The 26,548-nt window shown below is 34.4% G+C and overlaps 1 protein-coding gene across 1 annotated transcript in view; it reads right to left on the bottom strand.

Moving 5' to 3' along the window:
• Positions 1-9,031, bottom strand: part of LOC128982827 (vacuolar protein sorting-associated protein 8 homolog) — a 306,699-nt gene extending 297,668 nt beyond the window's left edge. The window contains exon 1 of the mRNA XM_054401853.1: positions 8,673-9,031. Coding sequence (XP_054257828.1) covers positions 8,673-8,738 — 66 coding nt within the window. The 5' untranslated portion in view covers positions 8,739-9,031. The remainder of the gene's footprint in view (positions 1-8,672) is intronic.
• Between the last annotated feature and the right edge of the window lie 17,517 nt (positions 9,032-26,548).

The following is a 26,548-nucleotide window of genomic DNA, read 5'->3' as shown; positions in this document are numbered from 1 at the left end:
ATTTAACCAATGTCGAAATGCCAACATACAACATCCCCAAAGATTCAGAAAGAGCTGCTTTGTTGCGTCAATGCAATTTAATAGTTTGGGATGAGTGCACCATGGCCCACAAAGAAGCTTTAGAGGCTTTGGATCGATCCCTTCGTGACATTCGGGGTAGCAACACATTGATGGGAGGCTTAGTTGTTTTGATGGCTGGGGACTTCAGACAGACACTGCCTGTAATCCAGAGTGGCACTCCTGCTGATGAAATAAGTGCCTGTTTAAAGTCCTCATGCCTATGGGATCATGTTTCAAAACTCTACCTCACCGAAAACATGCGGGTTCTCTTAAACAATGACAGCAATGCCGGCAAATTTGCATTAAGCTTGCTGAAAATAGGTGAAGGTAAGATTCCAACAAATGAGCAGCAAATAATCGAGCTACCAAGAAATTTCTGCAAGTTAGTCGCGACTCAACTGAAGATCTTATTTCCTCCGTGTTTCCAGACTTTAAAACAAACTACCTTTCAAGTGAGTGGCTTTGTGATCGCAGCATTTTATCACCCTTAAATGAGACAGTAAACACTATAAATGACGCTTTGCTTAAGAAATTGCCCTCTGAAGATATTACATTTTTCTCAATTGATACAGTTGTGGATGAGGAAAGTGCTACGAACTACCCTACAGAATTTCTTAATAGTTAAGAATTGTCTGGAGTTCCTTCACACAAATTCAAACTAAAAGTTGGCGCAACTGTTCTGTTGATGCGCAAATTGGATACGCCAAGACTTTGCAACGGTACCAGATTGGTTATAACAGATCTAAAAAGTAATTTGATTAGTGCCAAAATCATGACAGGTTGCGCTAAAGGGGAACACGTTGTAATCCCACGAATACCAATAATCCCGACAGATCTTCCGTTTAATTTCAAAAGAATTCAGTTTCCCTTGAAACTGGCATTTGCCATCACTATCGACAAAGCCTAAGGGCAAACTAAGGGGATAAACTTGCAGAAGGATTGTTTCAGTCATGGACAACTTTATGTTGCCTGTTCAAGAGTCTCGAATGGAAAGAACCTTTGTATATTCCCCCAAAGGAAACCAAGTTGTCAATATTGTATATAGAAATGTTTTACAGAAATGAATTAAAAAATGTTGTTACCTGTTTTGAAATATCATCACTTTTATTTCATCATACTAATCAATTACAGTACCCATTCACAAAATTAAGTTATATCTACAGTATTTACTAAATAAGTTTATCCAGAAATACAAAAAATAAAAGCAATACTAGCAACTACTGAAGAGCACATCCTGATATGCAGTATTATTCTTGCAGTATATGAAAGTACATAAGTATTAAGTATTTGTATTTCAAAGTACAGTAGCATAAACTATAATCTTTATTTTAAATGTTTTTACATACCAAGTCAAGTATGTACCTATTTCAAAATTGTTTTGATATTTTGAAGTAATCAGCCATGCAGCTTCAATATAAAATACTCAGCCAGAAAAAGTTCAAAGCTCGCAAGTTTTTTGTTAAGTCAACTAGATTCAAAAGTTTACTGATTGCTTGCCCCTACAACCTACAATACTTCTTTTCCAACCCGTGCAATGAAAGGGTACATTTAGCTAGTTTATTAATATAAATCTTATTTTTATGGTAAGAAATTTGTCTTCCCATCTTCCTCCCCTCAAAAGTAGTAGTGGAAATTTGATATTTTACCCTAGCATCTTCAAAAACACTGATAAAACATGTATTTTCAGCTATGTTTTGCAAAAAACCTCAAAACTAGGGCACGGCCGCCTTTAACTCCAAGCCGCGGCCTTAGAACTGGCAACGTCGCAAGTGGTGTTGTAACAGCTGTTTTTGTTTGGAAGTAGCTAATGGTATTTGTGTATTTACGAAAGATTGGTTACTGGACTATGACAATATTGACTCCGCTTAAAAATGTACAGATATAGATTTTAATTCATATTGTTTCGGGTTTCAATTCTGTACTATGTTTTATTTTCAATATTTTAATAAATTTATGTTCATAAATTTAAATTTAAATCATTAAAGTGCGAATTAATGAGCTGATGTCACCTGTCTGCCATGTTATCTTATGGGACGTCTGTCACTGAACAACATACCACTTGCGATGTTGCCAATTCTACCAGGCCGCGGCCTGTAGTTAAAGGCGGCTGTGACTAGGGCCACCATTAATGGAAGTGGGGACCCTCATTATCCATATTATACTATTTAATGTGTAAGTGGTATACCCACCATCATTATTAGTACTTTTTGGTTCAATTAATTATCCCTATGTAAAAACTAAGAAAACAATAACAAAATGTTTTCCAATTTTGAAAGTTTACCGGAATTTGGAGGTTATGTATGTATGTTTGATACAAATAATACCCCCGCCGCAGCAAACCTGCAGACTAAGCGAATTTCCATTTGACTGATTGGATTTACACTGAAATATCTACTTAAAAATATAACATTTATTCCCTATTTAAATAGAATTAGTTTAACAAGTACTTAGGTTTGCTGCATCAGGGAGGGTAAAACTGTTTTTTTTTTGTAAAATGTTAATAGTTAGTAAGAAATTAAAACATTTTCCAAATTTGATCAAAATATGTTCATAAACAAGTAAACTACAACAGTTTACTTATTCTCCATAAGAATAACATTGGAATTTTAAATTTACAATTTTTTGGAATTTTCTCCGTAACCATTAGGCGTATAACAACGCTTCAATATACTAAATTATTTGTTTTGTTAAGCTCTTCAAAATGATTTGGAATGAAATTGCTAAATTTTATGTTTTTTGGGTCAAAAATGGGAAAAACCTATTTTTACCCCATAAAAGCCCCCATAAACCCCCGTTCCCATGGTCCGATCATGCTGGATCGCGAACTCGTTCGAATAAACGTAGGTTTACACGTTTGTACCAAATTTCATCAAAATCGGATCATTTTTGCTCGAGTTATCGTGCTAACGGACACATATATATAAATATATAAATATATATATATATACAAGCAGAGGACCCGTCCTTCGTCCGAGGTTGATGAATGTTTAAATGGTGCTTTTTGAAATCTGACATGAAAAAAAGAGTAAAATGAGATTATATTCCAATAAATTTACCTATCAAAAACTATTAACTTACTAATTAGATAAAAAAAACATTTTCAAATAATAAAACAAATGAAAAACTCAAAGCTTTTACTTACTTTAAAATGATAAAATCAAACAAAGTAAAGACAAACAATAATTTACAACATCTGGTTAATATTATGGGTTGAATTAAATTAAACATGTGATCTTGTTTCTAAAAAGCATTGCTCACTAAGCATTGATTATAAAATATATCATTATATACTATGTGAACAAACAAAAACATTAACACTCTTACTATTAAAACAAACAGAAACATACTTAGCCCTACTATTTATAACTCCTACTATTCATGTACCAAAGGCAAGTGCATATAAAACTAAGTTTTTTATTGTTCTTTTTAAATTGAAATATTTGTATATAGCCTAGCTTAGAATTAGGAAATGTAACGTCATTCAAACAATGTTTATGTCAAGGGTCGGTTAAGTTAAGAGGAACTTGGTTGAATATATACATGTAATGACCATGGAACACTCGTAAAAAGTTATTCATTATTAGAATAGAATGTGAAATCTACAGAAAGTGTCAAAAGTTATACCAGTAGCTTTTCAAACCAGCAGCCCTACTCCAAACACAAGTGTTCAAAATGTTAAAATGATTCAAGTTAATGTTAACTTTATAATTTCACTATTTTTTACACCAAAATCTTTCAATACAATCATTCACATTAGCAAAATTTTAAATAATTAATTAGGGTTAGATACATTAACAGATATACAATCTCACTTATTTCATAAAATCAATAATCAATGAACCATCAGATATAAGAATAAATAAACATGTCACATGATTGTAGAGAATATTATATGCCTATTTATAAACCAGCTGTGGAATTGTGAATTAATGTGGTTTGAAAGTTCAGCTTGTTTACATTTGGGTGGCATAGCAAACTGCAAACATTGTATGTGTTTTCATGGCAGCCATGGAGACCAATCAATATTTACTTTTAAAATCCTCAACTCAGAACTTTTAAAGCCAAAGGGGCAAAGCCCACTACAGTCAGTATCGAAGTGTGAATAGTCCTATAATGGTCCTTGATATGGTAGCTATATTTTTGTAAAATGTAAGCCCAGTCTGTTCAGTAGTTTATGCGCCTATTAGTAATACACATACAGACAGACACCACTAGATTTTTATATAATAGTATAGATATGAATTTGAACGGATGGTGTTTTAGGCCTCTAGGGACCTCAAAAAAAAAAAAAAACTGGTCCCGCGTCCAGGTCTTACCATGAGTACTACGGTAATAGCTTATTCCCTATATGGGAAATTCGCTAAAAAGACACAGGAAGGAAACGGCTTTTCCGAGGTAAGATTACAAGCCATTGTGGAAGGAAAAAACATAGGTGTGCTATTCCCACATATTCTGACGTCACTTGGATTGCAAACAAAACATCACCTGATTGTAACTGTCAAATTAGTATGTATTTGTTTTGATTTGATTGTTATTGTTGTTATTGTTGTAAAAACAATAACAACCAAATCAAAACAAATACATACTAATTTGACAGTTACAATCAGGTGATCTTTTGTTTGCAATCCGAGTGACGTCAGAATATGTGGGAATAGCACACCTATGTTTTTTCCTTCCACCATGATTAGAAGCACTAACCCTCTTTTCAAGCTTGTAAGTAACATAGTATTTGTTGTCTATGCAGCTTGAATATTTGAGATATTTAAATGTTTAAAAAAAATTACAAATAAACAATACGATACGATATTTTATCCGATACAGATAAAAATCTATACATGTGGATACGATACGATACACGTATCGATACACCACGTTCCGATACGAATCGATACGCAGTATCGATACATTGACCCGTATCGCCCATCACTAAGCCGGGGTAATATGAGACATGAGGGGTAATAAGAGACAAAAAAAATGATATTAACACGTTAGCTACTGCAATGGTACGAAATTTTCCATTCACATGGACCAGCGACGCACATATGCGACGGCCGGTTTCCACCCATAGACTGCTATCGCATATATGCGACGGCTAGTCACATTAAAATAGACTGCCGACGCATATTTGCATCGGGGTTCTAATGTTTTTAAAATGCTTATATCTTTGTAGTGGTCTATTTGAAGACACTGAATACCCTGCAGTGGTCTACAGAGATGTCTGATGCACAACTGCGTCGCTTGGTCTGTGGATATGATGATTGGTGACGTCATATAATAGTTGGAAAAACTGGTCTTTACTTTTCTGCATCACTGTATGTATGTATGCAGTATGTACATGCTGCATTATCCCATGTAGCTTTTTTTATATTTGTTCAGTTATAAACTGTTCTTGAATAATCTGTTTATTTTTTACTTACTTTTACCTTAAAACACAAAAAAATGAACTGTCGCATATATGCGACGTTAAGTCTATTTGAAGAAAACTGTGATAATTTTCACTATTGTCTTCGCTGTAGACCGGGCGTCGCAAATATGCGACATTACAAAAGGTTATAAAAAATACAAAGAAACAAGAATCATTTATTTACAAACACGATTGTAGCGTATTACAATGTAAATGATCACTGTTTTACAGGTTTTTGCTTGTGGTCTGTGTGTACTGTTATCCAAGTGACAGCCGGTCTATGTGTAAGATTCAAATGTATACCTCGGTCTGTGGCAATGACCGCGGCGTCGCATATATGCGACGCTCAGTAGCGAACGTGTTAAAGGTATAAAGGGTATGATTAATTTAAAATAATCATATGTTGTTGTAGGTACTAAAAAAAACGGAAAATTCTGATAATATATTAAATAATATTAACCGTCATTTTTTATGTAAAAAAAATATTGAATTTTTGGCTTACCCCACTTGGCAAGGCTTTTGCTACCCATATGCAACCAATGAAAAATATGAGGGGGTAATAAGAAACAAGTCCAGAAAATTCTAAAAAATTTATTTTTGTTTCATTTAAATACCGTACATAAATTGGTTCCCAAGATATAAACGTTCGAAAAACAAAACCTAAAAGGTGATTGGTAAAATTCGTTTTGATTAATATTAAAGAAAAGAAAAGCACTAGAACCATGGGGTTGGAATTTTTTAAATCCACATATAGTAGGGCCTATACATTAAAATAATACATCAAAATAAAAAATAATATTTTCATTACTTGTTGGAGGACATTTGTAAACTCGTTAAAAAATGTGTCAAAATCTACGACTAAGAAAAAATGCCCTAAGACTAAATACTTTTGGGCCAACTGAATGGACACTTAGTGAGTTATAAACTATGGCAATTAGTAGAAAGGGCTTATAAAAAGAAGTTTAAAGCCTAAAAACGATTAAATTTATCTAAAAAATTTATTAAAATGAATATTTAAATTTGTGTCTTAGCAACGCTTAATTAATAGCATTAAAACAACACATTAGTCCCAGGGGAATGATAAAACGATAGTATTTTAACTAGGCCTATAGCATTTAGTCATGAGGTAAGTTTCCTTATTAAACCTTTCTAGTCCCTAGTTGTAAAGTCCTTTCTTCACTTTTTTGTAGAACAGTCTAATTTTATTTTGTTGTCCTCTCGAAATGGTAAACGGCCCATTTCCATGTAATTGAATTGGACCGTAGAACACAAACTTGTTTGATACAGTTTGAATGTCATCATGTACTGGCCACTTGAAGTTGTGTAGCACCTTCTGGAGGAATTTTACTTTGGACAGTCCTTCGTCTGGGAAGGACTCTTCCGACATGCCAGTCAAGATCGTAGTATACCGCATAATACATTTCAAGGTGGGGGTCAATGTTGGTTGGCTCAATTTCCTCAGGGAGACTTTCATCAGATGATGACAGTATGGGAGAAATGCCTCCTTCATCAGAATCCAAGCAAAGATTTGTACTGGAATCCGTATTCGAAGAATCACTCTCTTTAGGTTTGGCTATTTTGCCATCTCTTATTACCCCTCAATATTTTCAAAAATGGGTAATATGAGACATGGTCAAAATTCACCTTAAATTACATCTTGCAACAATTTAAAAATTTGATCAATATTTTCCATCATCTTGGTCACAAAATAACACATAACTGATGTCTCAATCTCTATCTCAAATTTTACAAGAAAATTTAATTTCCGTTGGTAAGGCATTTTTCAAAGGTTTGGAAAAAAATGTTTAACAGTAGGCCTAATATTAGACAAGTAAGTGTGTGGTAAGGAAGATAAAATGTTTAAAATGTCTATGGGTATTTTCTGATAATTTTAACATGATGTTTAACCCTCCGAGTGTCATGCGTCGCTGCAGCGACTCACGAACACTGTTTACGGCGAAGGCTCTATGACTGACAAAATCGGATTGAACTGGATCGAGTTAGGTATCGTTCTTTTCGTTAGATTCTAAGCTTTCTCCAGAGGTCTGTCTCTAAGCACTTTATGTTCTCCGAGCCGATCGTAATTGTAGCAGACAGCTGACGTGCGTATTTGTAAACAGGTTAGTTAACCTCGGACCGATGACTGATGTGTTTTATTATGTTTATCATTGTTTTAGTATTAAAAATCAAAAGTAGTGATATACGTGGTGCATTATAAGAAGATTTAAGTGATTTTGAAGGGCTGGTTGATGATCCTGAAGAAGTAGGTAGTGATATTGATGTAAATTATCACCCAGATTCCTAGCTATGGTTAGGCTATGCATTCTTAGCTAAATGCTATGTACTGAAATCTGTTTTTTGCCCATAACTTATTTGTTTGCAAATCTACTTCCTTATAGCCTATTATTATATATTTGTAATCCTCATAAAATTTAGAACAAAGTGGCTATTTTCAAATATTTATAGGCCTATAATTTATACAATTTCATTGAGCGCAAACTTATTTTTTTTTCAATTTTTCCAAAATAATTTTTATTTTTACCTAAACAATTTTTTTTAAACAAATATTCCTTAGGTTTTATGTATGATATTGAAGCCCATGATTTTCCAAACAAAATGGTATATAGAACAGTAGAATTAACATTGTTTTAAGCTTTTCAGATCCGTTTTAATAAAACCTTGCAAATGCGCCAAAAATAGGCGGACATTAAGGCCTAAACTATGGACACTCGGAGGGTTAAGTGGTTTTTTTTACACTGTCTCTTATAACCCCTGTCTCTTATTACCCCGGCTTCCCCTATCAAATTAAATAATCGATATATTCATTCGAATGAGTGTAGGACAGATACTAAAGTGCAGCCAAGGTACAGTAGGCCTAGCCTAATTTAATTTGATTACCGATATTGAAAAGTGAAGTAGGCCTAGCTTTTAAAGACAAAATCTTAGCTTGTTTTTTTTTATTTTAATTTAGAGTAACTTAGGCCTAGACCTAGGCATAGGCTAAGTACTTATTGACTGACTCTCCTGGTCAGTTTAACTTTACCAATCAACAAAATTTTAGGTTCATCATAAAATTTATGATGAACCTAAAATTTCATTGATTGGTAAACAAAATTAATTTAATGTAGGCTAAAGACAATAAAATTGAATCCAGCTTCAACCTTGGGGAAATGCAAACAAAGCAGTAAGTAGGTAAGTGTGTACTTACCTCTGCTATGTCTAAGTTAAGCAATTCCTGCCGGAGATTAAACTCATGATCATTAAGATAACTCATAATAAGTTAGTCAATCTAAGCCAATAGTGGCTTAAAGATATAAAGGGAATGACAAAGTTATTTGTTTGGAATACAATTTTACATTTTGGTAACTTATGATTACAAAAACTTAACCCTAATATTTTATGTACACAGTGGGCTAATATAATAGGAAAGGAGATGTAACGAGAATTTATTAGCAGTCTCTTCAGAAACACTTTGACACGAGTTTTATAAAAATGTGTATGATCAAAATAAATCATACAGAATAGCCAAACAAAAGTAAAGTACGTGAACGTGACAGCACAGAAAGAAGCAGACGATATCACTAAAAAAAAGTTCAGCAGTTCAGCCTGAGTTCGTTCGGGTTGTTCAGTTCTCAGTTCAGACTTGTTCTGTTCATAGACGAGTCGATTTAGCCCAAAAAAACCTCTAAGATAGAACAAATTCCAACAAATGGTTTTTCGACGGTTTTTGGTAGTAATAGGTGTAGAAAGTACTAGGAAAAAGTCAACCAAAATCAGACAACCGGAAGTCGGGTTTTTCCAAGATGGCCGCCGTGAGGCCCTCAAATCGACAAGATGACTGCAAATTCGTCGATTCATAGTTCCAGGATTAGCCGATTTCCACGAAAATTGGCAAACACATGTATAACTATTTAGTATATTGAATCTTTGTTCTGCTTCAATTTGTTACAGAGATATTGAAAGTAATAACTTTAGTATGTTTTCTTGCCGAGATAACTCAATGTTAATCTTATGGAGAATAAGCATAAATATTAATATTATTTTTCATGAAACCTATATAGATAAGACTTTTTGTTCTGCTTCATATTATCTGTTTTAATATTTTTTTACTAAAAATTCCTTTTTTGGCAGTTACCATTGCAGCAAACCTACGTATTCGGTTCCTTAGTCTTAATCATAAAGAGAATAAGCAAAAATCAATTTCTTATTAGTCCGAGAAGTATAGAATATAACCTTAAAAACAATACAAGAAAACGTTTTATGGTTTTATGTTGTAGTTTTGGGTGTGCAGAGTCGGAATTTCCCAACATTGGACAAATTTTGAAAAAAAGATACCATAAGCATTTTCTATGCACAATTTTCTAAATATTGACTTGGGACCAACGTCGATATTTATTGGGTGGTCAGTACTTCATTTCGATTGGAAACGTATTTTGGCCGCTATTTTAGATCCACCTTATTTGATATAATTTGTTGTTGTTGTAACGACAGTGTTGTGACATATTACTACTATATATACTAGATTTTCACGCATATTCCATTGCCGAAATCCGTTTTTAAATACATTTTTTTGTTTTGAACGTTTTGTACTTTGAAAATTTTTTAAGATTATTTTCCTTATCTTCAGTTAGTACCTAGTTCATTCTTAAATAATTAATGATATAAGGGCTTTCATTTGAGCTATTGGTCATTAAAATTGGACGAGTTAGAGACAAGCTACCAATCCCAACAAAATATTAAATTTAACTTTTTATAAATCAGTTTTTATTAAATGATTTATATCTCGGGTTCTTAATACGTCACCAAGTTCTTTCTGGTCGCAAATTACTCAGTAGAGAATTAGGTTTTTTTATTTTATTAGTCACTAAATAATATCTGACTAATTAATAAAAAATGAGTCATGCACCTTAATTTAATATTAAATTATTTGCATTTGAAATTTATCTTTAGTTAAGTATATATCCCCAATTCTAATAACTCCCAATAAATAATCCATAATTACAGTAAAAGTCAATACTTTGATGAATCTTTTAAGATTATAAAGAGCATTGGGAGTTATTTTTCGATTTGGGGGTATATGTCTTAAACTAAAGACAAATCTCGAAAAAAAAATATTTTTTAATAAGACAGACCCATATTAAATTTGTCACATTTTATTAAGTGATTAAAAAATTAACCCAAACATTTACTGAGTAATATGAAACCAGAAAGAACTTGGTGGCGTATTAAGAACCCGAGATATAAATATTTTAGTAAAAATGTATTTCTAAAAAGTGAAATTTAATATTTTGTTGGGGTTGGTAACTAGTCTCTAACTCGTAAGATTTTAATGATCAATAGCTCAAATGAAAGCCCTTACATCACTAAATGTTTAAGGCTAGAACGAACTGCAAGCGTTAATATGTACTGGAGATATAAGAAAAAATAATCTTAAAAAATTTTCAAAATACGAAATGTCCTTAAGAAATGTATGCAAGAGAATTTTTGTTTGAATATATCTTTAAAACCAAAAAAAGATATTTAAAAACCCATTTTGGCAATGGAATGGGCGTGAAAATCTAGTTTAAAATAATGTGTCACAACATTGCCATTACATTAAAAAAAATATTTATATCCAATATGGCCGATCCAAGATGACGGCCAAAAACACGTTCCCTATTGAAATGACACTGTCATTACATTTAAAAAAAATATTTATACCCAATAGGGGGATCCAAAATGACGGCCGAAAACACGTTCCCTATCGAAATGAAGAAATGACCACCCAATAAATATCGGTGGTGGTCTGAAGTCAATATCAATGAAAATGCATGTGGATTTTTTTTAATTTTTCCAATGTTGAGAAAATCCGTCATATTAAATCTTGATTCTAGGGGTTTTCCAGTAGACCGATTTTTGCCAATTTTTACTATGTAACTCTGCATACCCCACTACAACATAAAACCATAAAACGTTTTCTTGCATTTTTTTAAGGTAATATTCTATATTTCTCGGACTAATAAAAAAATTGATTTTTGCTTATTCTCTTTATGATTAAGACTAAGGAACCGAATACGTAGGTTTGCTGCAATGGTAACTGCCAAAAAAGGAATTTTTAGTAAAACAAATATTAAAACAGATAATATGAAGCAGAACAAAAAGTCTTATCTATATAGGTTTCATGAAAAATAATATTAATATTTATGCTTATTCTCCATAAGATTAACATTGAGTTATCTCGGCAAGAAAACATACCAAGTTATTACTTTCAATATCTCTGTAACAAATTGAAGCAGAACAAAGATTCAATATACTAAATTGTTAGTTTTTTTGTGTTGAATCTAATGGTGAAAAAATAAATTTGAAATTATAACAAACTTTGTACAAAATATTAGAAAAACATATATTTGAGGTAAAAAATCTTATTTTTTAGCACATAATACCCTGAAAATTCATCTTTGGGTTACTTTGTCTGCCTAGTTTTCATATTTAAGGTTGGAAATATAGTTCTACATGTGTTTGCCAATTTTTGTGGAAATCGGCTAATCCTGGAACTATGAATCCACGAATTTGCAGTCATCTTGTCGATTTGAGGACCTCACGGCGGCCATCTTGGAAAAACCCGACTTCCGGTTGTCCGATTTTGGTAGACTTTTTTCCTGGTACTTTCTACACCTATTACTACCAAAAACCGTCGAAAAACCATTTGTTGGAATTTGTTCTATCTCATGTGCCTATATTGACTCGACTATCAGTGTTCCTCCTTCTTCCTTCTTTGCCTTTACACTGTGTAAAGTGTCAACAATTCACAGCTGTCAGCTGATCGTTGATACGAGGCCAGCTCACTTGGTCTACGGAATTGGCACACGGGAGGGACTAAGGCTAAAGGTGTAGTGACGTCAGATCTCTAGTGGCTAATGTCATTGACTATAATATAACTGTTATATAGTCAATGCTAATGTCTTCTCTTGAAGCAACACGATTAAAGGCTGTCTCATGTTAAGTTGAGGCAGACTACCTGACCAAAGGGTACAGCCATGGTGGGTACAGCAGTACAATGGCTAGACTGAACCTTCGAAGGACCCTCCCGACCCTTGGAGTAAATCCCATTAACTACGCTTCACTGACTACTTCACTTAAAAGCGTAAATATATTGATTAATTGAAAATATAATCAATTCGTCATATCTGAAAATAATGTATTCTAGGTTATAAAAAGACCAAATTTTTCATGTTCGTCCCATGCAAATCGGCCGACTTTAAGTATCAAAACAAACTGCTAATTTGTCTCTTGTAGTACAAAATTAATTTATAAGTCTGTATTAATAGTGCATCTATCAATATAATTAAAATTAGAGTTTTGTCTGGTAGACTGTTCAAAGTTATATATTTTTTTGTTATTTTTACATTTTATACATTAAAGAAGTGAGATTAATAACCGTGTGGCTTAAATAACGGGTTTGATTAATCACAAGGGCAGTATATAGTTGTAAATTAAATCAAATAACTAGCCACCATCCATGTCGGGAACCGGAGAATCAGTGTGTATCAAGCTGTATCCTACTCGAGTTTTGATAACGGCGCCAAAAGCCTACAATCGAGGTTTCCACTCATTAACGGCGTTTCGAATGCTTATTTTTAAAGGTAAGGGTCAAGTGGAGGTGATAGATTTCTTCCCCTAAAACCGCCTAAATATTAATAATATTTAGGCGGTTTTAGGGGAAGAAATCTATCACCTCCTATAATATGAACGAAGTATATACAGAATATCAATTATTAGTAATTTAAAATTAAATATTGTACTTACCGTAGTTATAAGAGGAAAAGTTTGTTTTAATACTTAAAGTCGGCCGATTTGCATGGGACGAACATGAAAAACCTTGTTTTTTATAACCTAGAAACATAGAACATTATTTTCAGTTATGACGAATTGATCATATTTTCAATTAATCAATATATTTACTCTTTTATGTGAAGTATTCAGTGAAGCGTGGTTAATGGGATTTACTCCAAGGGTCGGGAGGGTCCATCGAAGGTTCAGTCAAGCCATTGTCCTGCTGGCCACATACAGATTGGCCAATGGTTTAAGGGTCTTTTCTAACATACAGATTGACCAAAGGTCCTAATGAGCAGGGGCAAAAAATGGGGGAGGAGCTTACAGCAGCGATGTCCCGTGGGGGAGGAGCTTGTCTATTCAATCAAGTGTTTGTTAACTTTTTCTAATCTTACCAGTCACAGAGGTGGCCAAACTCAAGAGACGAATTTTACTTTTTAAAACACTAAGTTTTATGTAAACTGTTAATCAGAATTCATTGTCCTACTTCTGGATATTGCTTTATATTAATTAAATTGTTTTTTTGCCTTACAATATCCTTATTAGTGTTGGTATCCTTTTTTATGTTGGTCGCCGCCGGCCCGACCAAACGCGTGCACGCACCGTGATGGTACCAAAATAAATGTAATGAGTTTTTTTACGTGTGTTCTGTGTTTTATGTTTTAAATTGATGACGAATCTGAGAAGAGGAGATGGACCGGAGGACGTGGCAGTCGCCACGAAACATGTAGTTATGTACCAACACTAAAACGGATATTGTAAAAGTAACAAAACAATTTAATTAAACTGTTAAGTAAACAAATAAGGTTTTTACATTCAACTGTAGCTTAAACAAAACAGTGCGGTTTTCTAATACAAATAATCTAAAATCCAATCGTATGTTCGTTTGTCCTTTATGGACTCCGAAACCGCTCGACAGATTGCAATGAAACTTTCAGGTATTATTAAGCATTATTCAAGGATGGTTTGTGTGAAGTTTGGTGCAGATCCGTCAAAAGGGCTCCGCCCCAGTGGCTCTGGAGTTTCCCAATGTTAACCTTATGAGTACTCATATTTAAATGGAATTAAATAATCTCAACAGCTGGTTCAACTAAACAATTTGATTCTGTGATGTTCAATAGCATTAAAAAGTAAATAGGTTAACCAACAGGGTGCAGCACTATTTATTTTTTTTTTAATTTATGACAACAGCTAATTTGCAACCATAAGGTGAGTGAGCGTAGCGAACGAACTTCAATCTGGAGGCGAGTTAGCGTAGCGAACGAACTTCAATCTGGAGGCGAGTTAGCGTAGCGAACGAGCTAACCTGAAGGCAAGTGAGCGCAGCGAACGAGCTCCAACCTAAAGGTGAGTGAGCGTAGCGAACGAATTTCAACCAGGACGTGATTGAGCCATGCGAACGAGCTCATCTTGAAAATGAACGAGCATTTGACACAAAACCACATTAGGACAGGACGACGTCTGTCGGGCCAGCTAGTAGGCTATAAAATCTAACTAATTGCTAATAAACTCACTATTAATTTTCTTTTCAAGTACACAAAGTATATATTTTTTGGGAGGTCGAGTTGGCTACGAAATTGTTAGTTTGTTTGACCTAGTTATAGCAATAAGGATAATGTTACCATTTAAAAGTCCTGAAGTGTTCTTTCAAGATCCAAAGTATAAGCATTCTCGTTTTTATGTGTATACACATTGTTTGAAAATTACCTTGAATATCCACCCGTCTTAGTATTTCGCACACGATGTTCATTTTTAAGTTCACAAAACCAATCTAGCAATATTCATTATAGGAGTAGTATTTTAACAAAAGTTAAAAAAGGGAAAAATATATTCCATTGGAAGTGAAATAACCCGAATTTAATGTTCTACCACAGAATATAAAAATCTACTCACTTATTCAACATTTACGAAAACCAAAAATTTAAATTCTAAACTTCAAATAATTCTTAACATTTTGCCTTAAAATCCTGAAATAAATAATAATTTGTTATTAATATTCAGTCAGCTACATTTTCAGTTGCCGCTAAAAGAAAATAATAACTCCAAATTGGAGGTATTATTCCGTTTGTATGATATCCCGTGAAAGCATATAACCTCGTCATATTAGCTTTTAAAATTGCATAGTTTGTGCTGAATTCTGTTGTCAATAATATGAACTTTTTCAAGTTTACAATGAATTTTTGTTTACATCAAAACATATGTCCATGGTACAATTTTGTTTACATCCATACGAAAATTGGGTTATCTGTAAGTCGGTGATGTTTAAGTTAAATAAAGAAAATGTTGTATTTTTTGTATAAAATGTAAAGAAGAAAATGGTTTACGTTAGATTTTGTGTTTTCATAGTATGTGTCATTAGTATTATTAATCTTTCTAAGTTGCCTTGAAGAGATCGCGCACGCAATGAAAATAATAGAGATATGATGAGACATCATGTTATCACCCTTAAAAACTATAATATATCGTAGTACTAATATTGTGAAATTTTGTGAATTTGTTCATTTGTTTGATATCCAATCACGCATTAACTACTGGTCGGATCGGGTTGAAATTTGGTATGAAGATAGCTCACATTCCCGATTAACATATCTAGACATATTCTTATCCCAAAAATCATTTCGGGCTCTGCCCCAATGGCTCCATAGTTTCCCATGTTAACCTTATGAGTATTCATATTTAAAATTAATTAAAAAATGTTGTCAGCTTTTTCAACTACACAAGTTGGTTCTACGATATTCAATAGCATTAAAGAGACCACCTCTGTATCTGGTAAGATTAGAAAACGTCAACAAACAGTTTACTTGAATAGACTAGCTCCTCCCCCACACACATCGCTGCTGTAAGCTCCTCCCCCATTTTTTGCCCCTGCTCATTAGGACCTTTGGTCAATCTGTATGTTAGAAAAGACCCTCGAACCGTTGGCCAATCTGTACGCGCGCCACATACAGATTGGCCAATGGTTTAAGGGTCTTTTCTAACATACAGATTGACCAAAGGTCCTAATGAGCAGGGGCAAAAAATGGGGGAGGAGCTTACAGCAGCGATGTCCCGTGGGGGAGGAGCTTGTCTATTCAATCAAGTGTTTGTTAACTTTTTCTAATCTTACCAGTCACAGAGGTGGCCAAACTCAAGAGACGAATTTTACTTTTTAAAACACTAAGTTTTATGTAAACTGTTAATCAGAATTCATTGTCCTACTTCTGGATATTGCTTTATATTAATTAAATTGTTTTTTTGCCTTACAATATCCTTATTAGTGTTGGTATCCTTTTTTATGTTGGTCGCCGCCGGCCCGACCAAACGCGTGCACGCACCGTGATGGTACCAAAATAAATGTAATGAGTTTTTTTACGTGTGTTCTGTGTTTTATGTTTTAAATTGATGACGAATCTGAGAAGAGGAGATGGACCGGAGGACGTGGCAGTCGCCACGAAACATGTAGTTATGTACCAACACTAAAACGGATATTGTAAAAGTAACAAAACAATTTAATTAAACTGTTAAGTAAACAAATAAGGTTTTTACATTCAACTGTAGCTTAAACAAAACAGTGCGGTTTTCTAATACAAATAATCTAAAATCCAATCGTATGTTCGTTTGTCCTTTATGGACTCCGAAACCGCTCGACAGATTGCAATGAAACTTTCAGGTATTATTAAGCATTATTCAAGGATGGTTTGTGTGAAGTTTGGTGCAGATCCGTCAAAAGGGCTCCGCCCCAGTGGCTCTGGAGTTTCCCAATGTTAACCTTATGAGTACTCATATTTAAATGGAATTAAATAATCTCAACAGCTGGTTCAACTAAACAATTTGATTCTGTGATGTTCAATAGCATTAAAAAGTAAATAGGTTAACCAACAGGGTGCAGCACTATTTATTTTTTTTTAATTTATGACAACAGCTAATTTGCAACCATAAGGTGAGTGAGCGTAGCGAACGAACTTCAATCTGGAGGCGAGTTAGCGTAGCGAACGAACTTCAATCTGGAGGCGAGTTAGCGTAGCGAACGAGCTAACCTGAAGGCAAGTGAGCGCAGCGAACGAGCTCCAACCTAAAGGTGAGTGAGCGTAGCGAACGAATTTCAACCAGGACGTGATTGAGCCATGCGAACGAGCTCATCTTGAAAATGAACGAGCATTTGACACAAAACCACATTAGGACAGGACGACGTCTGTCGGGCCAGCTAGTAGGCTATAAAATCTAACTAATTGCTAATAAACTCACTATTAATTTTCTTTTCAAGTACACAAAGTATATATTTTTTGGGAGGTCGAGTTGGCTACGAAATTGTTAGTTTGTTTGACCTAGTTATAGCAATAAGGATAATGTTACCATTTAAAAGTCCTGAAGTGTTCTTTCAAGATCCAAAGTATAAGCATTCTCGTTTTTATGTGTATACACATTGTTTGAAAATTACCTTGAATATCCACCCGTCTTAGTATTTCGCACACGATGTTCATTTTTAAGTTCACAAAACCAATCTAGCAATATTCATTATAGGAGTAGTATTTTAACAAAAGTTAAAAAAGGGAAAAATATATTCCATTGGAAGTGAAATAACCCGAATTTAATGTTCTACCACAGAATATAAAAATCTACTCACTTATTCAACATTTACGAAAACCAAAAATTTAAATTCTAAACTTCAAATAATTCTTAACATTTTGCCTTAAAATCCTGAAATAAATAATAATTTGTTATTAATATTCAGTCAGCTACATTTTCAGTTGCCGCTAAAAGAAAATAATAACTCCAAATTGGAGGTATTATTCCGTTTGTATGATATCCCGTGAAAGCATATAACCTCGTCATATTAGCTTTTAAAATTGCATAGTTTGTGCTGAATTCTGTTGTCAATAATATGAACTTTTTCAAGTTTACAATGAATTTTTGTTTACATCAAAACATATGTCCATGGTACAATTTTGTTTACATCCATACGAAAATTGGGTTATCTGTAAGTCGGTGATGTTTAAGTTAAATAAAGAAAATGTTGTATTTTTTGTATAAAATGTAAAGAAGAAAATGGTTTACGTTAGATTTTGTGTTTTCATAGTATGTGTCATTAGTATTATTAATCTTTCTAAGTTGCCTTGAAGAGATCGCGCACGCAATGAAAATAATAGAGATATGATGAGACATCATGTTATCACCCTTAAAAACTATAATATATCGTAGTACTAATATTGTGAAATTTTGTGAATTTGTTCATTTGTTTGATATCCAATCACGCATTAACTACTGGTCGGATCGGGTTGAAATTTGGTATGAAGATAGCTCACATTCCCGATTAACATATCTAGACATATTCTTATCCCAAAAATCATTTCGGGCTCTGCCCCAATGGCTCCATAGTTTCCCATGTTAACCTTATGAGTATTCATATTTAAAATTAATTAAAAAATGTTGTCAGCTTTTTCAACTACACAAGTTGGTTCTACGATATTCAATAGCATTAAAGAGACCACCTCTGTATCTGGTAAGATTAGAAAACGTCAACAAACAGTTTACTTGAATAGACTAGCTCCTCCCCCACACACATCGCTGCTGTAAGCTCCTCCCCCATTTTTTGCCCCTGCTCATTAGGACCTTTGGTCAATCTGTATGTTAGAAAAGACCCTCGAACCGTTGGCCAATCTGTACGCGCGCCACATACAGATTGGCCAATGGTTTAAGGGTCTTTTCTAACATACAGATTGACCAAAGGTCCTAATGAGCAGGGGCAAAAAATGGGGGAGGAGCTTACAGCAGCGATGTCCCGTGGGGGAGGAGCTTGTCTATTCAATCAAGTGTTTGTTAACTTTTTCTAATCTTACCAGTCACAGAGGTGGCCAAACTCAAGAGACGAATTTTACTTTTTAAAACACTAAGTTTTATGTAAACTGTTAATCAGAATTCATTGTCCTACTTCTGGATATTGCTTTATATTAATTAAATTGTTTTTTTGCCTTACAATATCCTTATTAGTGTTGGTATCCTTTTTTATGTTGGTCGCCGCCGGCCCGACCAAACGCGTGCACGCACCGTGATGGTACCAAAATAAATGTAATGAGTTTTTTTACGTGTGTTCTGTGTTTTATGTTTTAAATTGATGACGAATCTGAGAAGAGGAGATGGACCGGAGGACGTGGCAGTCGCCACGAAACATGTAGTTATGTACCAACACTAAAACGGATATTGTAAAAGTAACAAAACAATTTAATTAAACTGTTAAGTAAACAAATAAGGTTTTTACATTCAACTGTAGCTTAAACAAAACAGTGCGGTTTTCTAATACAAATAATCTAAAATCCAATCGTATGTTCGTTTGTCCTTTATGGACTCCGAAACCGCTCGACAGATTGCAATGAAACTTTCAGGTATTATTAAGCATTATTCAAGGATGGTTTGTGTGAAGTTTGGTGCAGATCCGTCAAAAGGGCTCCGCCCCAGTGGCTCTGGAGTTTCCCAATGTTAACCTTATGAGTACTCATATTTAAATGGAATTAAATAATCTCAACAGCTGGTTCAACTAAACAATTTGATTCTGTGATGTTCAATAGCATTAAAAAGTAAATAGGTTAACCAACAGGGTGCAGCACTATTTATTTTTTTTTAATTTATGACAACAGCTAATTTGCAACCATAAGGTGAGTGAGCGTAGCGAACGAACTTCAATCTGGAGGCGAGTTAGCGTAGCGAACGAACTTCAATCTGGAGGCGAGTTAGCGTAGCGAACGAGCTAACCTGAAGGCAAGTGAGCGCAGCGAACGAGCTCCAACCTAAAGGTGAGTGAGCGTAGCGAACGAATTTCAACCAGGACGTGATTGAGCCATGCGAACGAGCTCATCTTGAAAATGAACGAGCATTTGACACAAAACCACATTAGGACAGGACGACGTCTGTCGGGCCAGCTAGTAGGCTATAAAATCTAACTAATTGCTAATAAACTCACTATTAATTTTCTTTTCAAGTACACAAAGTATATATTTTTTGGGAGGTCGAGTTGGCTACGAAATTGTTAGTTTGTTTGACCTAGTTATAGCAATAAGGATAATGTTACCATTTAAAAGTCCTGAAGTGTTCTTTCAAGATCCAAAGTATAAGCATTCTCGTTTTTATGTGTATACACATTGTTTGAAAATTACCTTGAATATCCACCCGTCTTAGTATTTCGCACACGATGTTCATTTTTAAGTTCACAAAACCAATCTAGCAATATTCATTATAGGAGTAGTATTTTAACAAAAGTTAAAAAAGGGAAAAATATATTCCATTGGAAGTGAAATAACCCGAATTTAATGTTCTACCACAGAATATAAAAATCTACTCACTTATTCAACATTTACGAAAACCAAAAATTTAAATTCTAAACTTCAAATAATTCTTAACATTTTGCCTTAAAATCCTGAAATAAATAATAATTTGTTATTAATATTCAGTCAGCTACATTTTCAGTTGCCGCTAAAAGAAAATAATAACTCCAAATTGGAGGTATTATTCCGTTTGTATGATATCCCGTGAAAGCATATAACCTCGTCATATTAGCTTTTAAAATTGCATAGTTTGTGCTGAATTCTGTTGTCAATAATATGAACTTTTTCAAGTTTACAATGAATTTTTGTTTACATCAAAACATATGTCCATGGTACAATTTTGTTTACATCCATACGAAAATTGGGTTATCTGTAAGTCGGTGATGTTTAAGTTAAATAAAGAAAATGTTGTATTTTTTGTATAAAATGTAAAGAAGAAAATGGTTTACGTTAGATTTTGTGTTTTCATAGTATGTGTCATTAGTATTATTAATCTTTCTAAGTTGCCTTGAAGAGATCGCGCACGCAATGAAAATAATAGAGATATGATGAGACATCATGTTATCACCCTTAAAAACTATAATATATCGTAGTACTAATATTGTGAAATTTTGTGAATTTGTTCATTTGTTTGATATCCAATCACGCATTAACTACTGGTCGGATCGGGTTGAAATTTGGTATGAAGATAGCTCACATTCCCGATTAACATATCTAGACATATTCTTATCCCAAAAATCATTTCGGGCTCTGCCCCAATGGCTCCATAGTTTCCCATGTTAACCTTATGAGTATTCATATTTAAAATTAATTAAAAAATGTTGTCAGCTTTTTCAACTACACAAGTTGGTTCTACGATATTCAATAGCATTAAAGAGACCACCTCTGTATCTGGTAAGATTAGAAAACGTCAACAAACAGTTTACTTGAATAGACTAGCTCCTCCCCCACACACATCGCTGCTGTAAGCTCCTCCCCCATTTTTTTCCCCTGCTCATTAGGACCTTTGGTCAATCTGTATGTTAGAAAAGACCCTCGAACCGTTGGCCAATCTGTACGCGCGCCACATACAGATTGGCCAATGGTTTAAGGGTCTTTTCTAACATACAGATTGACCAAAGGTCCTAATGAGCAGGGGCAAAAAATGGGGGAGGAGCTTACAGCAGCGATGTCCCGTGGGGGAGGAGCTTGTCTATTCAATCAAGTGTTTGTTAACTTTTTCTAATCTTACCAGTCACAGAGGTGGCCAAACTCAAGAGACGAATTTTACTTTTTAAAACACTAAGTTTTATGTAAACTGTTAATCAGAATTCATTGTCCTACTTCTGGATATTGCTTTATATTAATTAAATTGTTTTTTTGCCTTACAATATCCTTATTAGTGTTGGTATCCTTTTTTATGTTGGTCGCCGCCGGCCCGACCAAACGCGTGCACGCACCGTGATGGTACCAAAATAAATGTAATGAGTTTTTTTACGTGTGTTCTGTGTTTTATGTTTTAAATTGATGACGAATCTGAGAAGAGGAGATGGACCGGAGGACGTGGCAGTCGCCACGAAACATGTAGTTATGTACCAACACTAAAACGGATATTGTAAAAGTAACAAAACAATTTAATTAAACTGTTAAGTAAACAAATAAGGTTTTTACATTCAACTGTAGCTTAAACAAAACAGTGCGGTTTTCTAATACAAATAATCTAAAATCCAATCGTATGTTCGTTTGTCCTTTATGGACTCCGAAACCGCTCGACAGATTGCAATGAAACTTTCAGGTATTATTAAGCATTATTCAAGGATGGTTTGTGTGAAGTTTGGTGCAGATCCGTCAAAAGGGCTCCGCCCCAGTGGCTCTGGAGTTTCCCAATGTTAACCTTATGAGTACTCATATTTAAATGGAATTAAATAATCTCAACAGCTGGTTCAACTAAACAATTTGATTCTGTGATGTTCAATAGCATTAAAAAGTAAATAGGTTAACCAACAGGGTGCAGCACTATTTATTTTTTTTTAATTTATGACAACAGCTAATTTGCAACCATAAGGTGAGTGAGCGTAGCGAACGAACTTCAATCTGGAGGCGAGTTAGCGTAGCGAACGAACTTCAATCTGGAGGCGAGTTAGCGTAGCGAACGAGCTAACCTGAAGGCAAGTGAGCGCAGCGAACGAGCTCCAACCTAAAGGTGAGTGAGCGTAGCGAACGAATTTCAACCAGGACGTGATTGAGCCATGCGAACGAGCTCATCTTGAAAATGAACGAGCATTTGACACAAAACCACATTAGGACAGGACGACGTCTGTCGGGCCAGCTAGTAGGCTATAAAATCTAACTAATTGCTAATAAACTCACTATTAATTTTCTTTTCAAGTACACAAAGTATATATTTTTTGGGAGGTCGAGTTGGCTACGAAATTGTTAGTTTGTTTGACCTAGTTATAGCAATAAGGATAATGTTACCATTTAAAAGTCCTGAAGTGTTCTTTCAAGATCCAAAGTATAAGCATTCTCGTTTTTATGTGTATACACATTGTTTGAAAATTACCTTGAATATCCACCCGTCTTAGTATTTCGCACACGATGTTCATTTTTAAGTTCACAAAACCAATCTAGCAATATTCATTATAGGAGTAGTATTTTAACAAAAGTTAAAAAAGGGAAAAATATATTCCATTGGAAGTGAAATAACCCGAATTTAATGTTCTACCACAGAATATAAAAATCTACTCACTTATTCAACATTTACGAAAACCAAAAATTTAAATTCTAAACTTCAAATAATTCTTAACATTTTGCCTTAAAATCCTGAAATAAATAATAATTTGTTATTAATATTCAGTCAGCTACATTTTCAGTTGCCGCTAAAAGAAAATAATAACTCCAAATTGGAGGTATTATTCCGTTTGTATGATATCCCGTGAAAGCATATAACCTCGTCATATTAGCTTTTAAAATTGCATAGTTTGTGCTGAATTCTGTTGTCAATAATATGAACTTTTTCAAGTTTACAATGAATTTTTGTTTACATCAAAACATATGTCCATGGTACAATTTTGTTTACATCCATACGAAAATTGGGTTATCTGTAAGTCGGTGATGTTTAAGTTAAATAAAGAAAATGTTGTATTTTTTGTATAAAATGTAAAGAAGAAAATGGTTTACGTTAGATTTTGTGTTTTCATAGTATGTGTCATTAGTATTATTAATCTTTCTAAGTTGCCTTGAAGAGATCGCGCACGCAATGAAAATAATAGAGATATGATGAGACATCATGTTATCACCCTTAAAAACTACAATATATCGTAGTACTAATATTGTGAAATTTTGTGAATTTGTTCATTTGTTTGATATCCAATCACGCATTAACTACTGGTCGGATCGGGTTGAAATTTGGTATGAAGATAGCTCACATTCCCGATTAACATATCTAGACATATTCTTATCCCAAAAATCATTTCGGGCTCTGCCCCAATGGCTCCATAGTTTCCCATGTTAACCTTATGAGTATTCATATTTAAAATTAATTAAAAAATAATGTTGTCAGCTTTTTCAACTACACAAGTTGGTTCTACGATATTCAATAGCATTAAAGAGACCACCTCTGTATCTGGTAAGATTAGAAAACGTCAACAAACAGTTTACTTGAATAGACTAGCTCCTCCCCCACACACATCGCTGCTGTAAGCTCCTCCCCCATTTTTTGCCCCTGCTCATTAGGACCTTTGGTCAATCTGTATGTTAGAAAAGACCCTCGAACCGTTGGCCAATCTGTACGCGCGCGTCCTGCTATACCCTCTGGTCAGGTAGTATGCCTCAACTTAACATGAGACAGCCTTTACCGTAACGAGACGATGTTACTTCAGCGGCGTTCGTGGCTTGGGAAGTAGCGTTTTGGATTGGTGTTGAGGAGGTCCCGGGTTCAAAACCAGCCGGGGACATTAACTTTTTGTCCACGATTTTTGCTTAGAATGCGAATACTTCTTAACTGTACATCTTTTGTTAGAATTTGATGCATTTATAATTTTATTTATGAACAGAACTTTTTTTTAATATTGAACCTGATGTGTCTTTTCTAACATACTGTATGTTTACAAAAATACCATATGTTATGTTGTTCGGTACTTATTAAAAGTCCCTAGATTGGTGCTACCCTAACCTTGCCCAACGTTATCTACGGCGAATCGTCCCCACTCCGACTACTGGAAACGCTACTCACTAGCATTGCCGACGGCGTCATGGGCAGACGTCCGCTACATTTTCCTACATAACTTTACATAGACTCTCATTTTCTTTAATTCAATTAACTTCATTTCTGTCAGTTTTAAGTTTTTTTCAATATACCAGTCATTTTTAACTTCACCAGTGCTAGTCATTTCCCTTGTTGTTGCCCCCGCACCTTTGGTCTACACCGCTGCTGTCTACACCGCTTCCACCCCCTGGACTACCCACTACCTTGGACGAGACGGACGTCATCCACCTTCAAGACATCCGACAAGGTAACGGTAGCACCAGCATTAATTTTGTTGTTCAAACCGCCGTACGGCTTTCCGTTAAAGACCGTACACAATTTGGCCCTTCTACCCGCGGATATGATTTCGTACTATGCACCTTAATTTAATAACCGCAAATACAGTCCACGTAAACATCTCAACTTATTCTCAGATAATTTCTCTCCTCATGAAACAAACCTTGCAATAATTTTATATGTAGTTATAAATTGTTGTTTAGTTTGAGTTCAATAACCTTGTACAGTGAACAGACAGACAGGAATAGTTTTGTAAAGTTTTGGCTTGTAGCTATGCGCTGATAAATTGACCGTTATCCTAGTTTCTATGTCTCAAGGTCAACTAACGCACCACAATATTCTGCATTGTATTGTATCCATTCCAAAAATAGCTCTGACGTAACCGCACCGAATATTCGCTTTATCAGTCAGCTGATCTAACTGGAAATATTCTACCTCTATATTTTATTTTACTGAATTTATTTCCTTGTACTCACTTTCACAATGATATGATTGATATGTCCACTTAATACTTGTCTATTAATACTGCATTTATAATAGTTGTAATTTGTATTTTATTTTATTTTTGTTAAAGAGATATTAATATAGTATACATTTCACAATGGCTGCTAAGAGTCTTGAAAAGTGTGTTAAGAAAAGAGAAAGGTATTTTTATAAGTTACAATTATGTTACGATCTTGTAAAAGAATTGCCACAACAGAAAGATAGTTTTATTGCTAGGTATTCTAATTTGTCTAATGTGTACTCATCATTTGAATCTCTTTCCGAAGAAATGGATAACCTCAATCTTGAAATAAGTGATGTTAGCGTTAGGGTAGATACTAGCGCGCCTTTTAAACAGTTTGATGACATGTACTATAAATGTATGGCTGCCTACAACAAGATTGTTGCCTCTGATCCACCTTCAAATGTCAATGTTGAACCATCACCCGCAGTTCAGCCTAAACCTAAACTACCCCAGATAGATATCAGTAAGTTTGGTGGACAGTTGGAACAATTTAACTCGTTTAAAGCTTTGTATGATAACTTGATTCACAATACTTCTTTGGCCCCAATGGAGAAGTTTAGTTATTTAAAGAGCTTACTGGAAGCCCCCGCTTTGTCTATTGTTGAAGGCATACCATTCGATCCAGACAACTATAAGTTAGCTTATGACTCTTTGGTTGAACGCTACACCAATCCCCGTATCTTGGCTTGTTTTTATCTCAATAAAATACTAGATCAGCAACCTGTAAAGACCCCTAGTCTAAGTAGTTTAAGACAAGTTCTTGATGTGTTTCATATTAATGTCCAAGCGTTGAAAAGCCTAAAAGTAGGTGATTTGTCAGATTTCATGTTGCTACAGTTAGCGCTACGTAATTTAGACAATAGTACAAGGAAAGCATTTGAGTTAGAGTTTAAATCTAAGCAATTTCCCACCTTAGAAGACCTTATGGAATTTCTTCGTGCTCAGTG

Source organism: Macrosteles quadrilineatus, unplaced genomic scaffold, assembly GCF_028750875.1.
Source record: "Macrosteles quadrilineatus isolate MER2022 unplaced genomic scaffold, UCM_ALF_1.0 Scaffold_1__1_contigs__length_201487025, whole genome shotgun sequence".
NCBI classification, from domain to species: Eukaryota; Metazoa; Arthropoda; class Insecta; order Hemiptera; family Cicadellidae; genus Macrosteles; species Macrosteles quadrilineatus.
The sequence above is the reverse complement of the archived record's forward strand: the minus strand, read 5'-3'. Positions and strand labels throughout refer to the sequence as shown.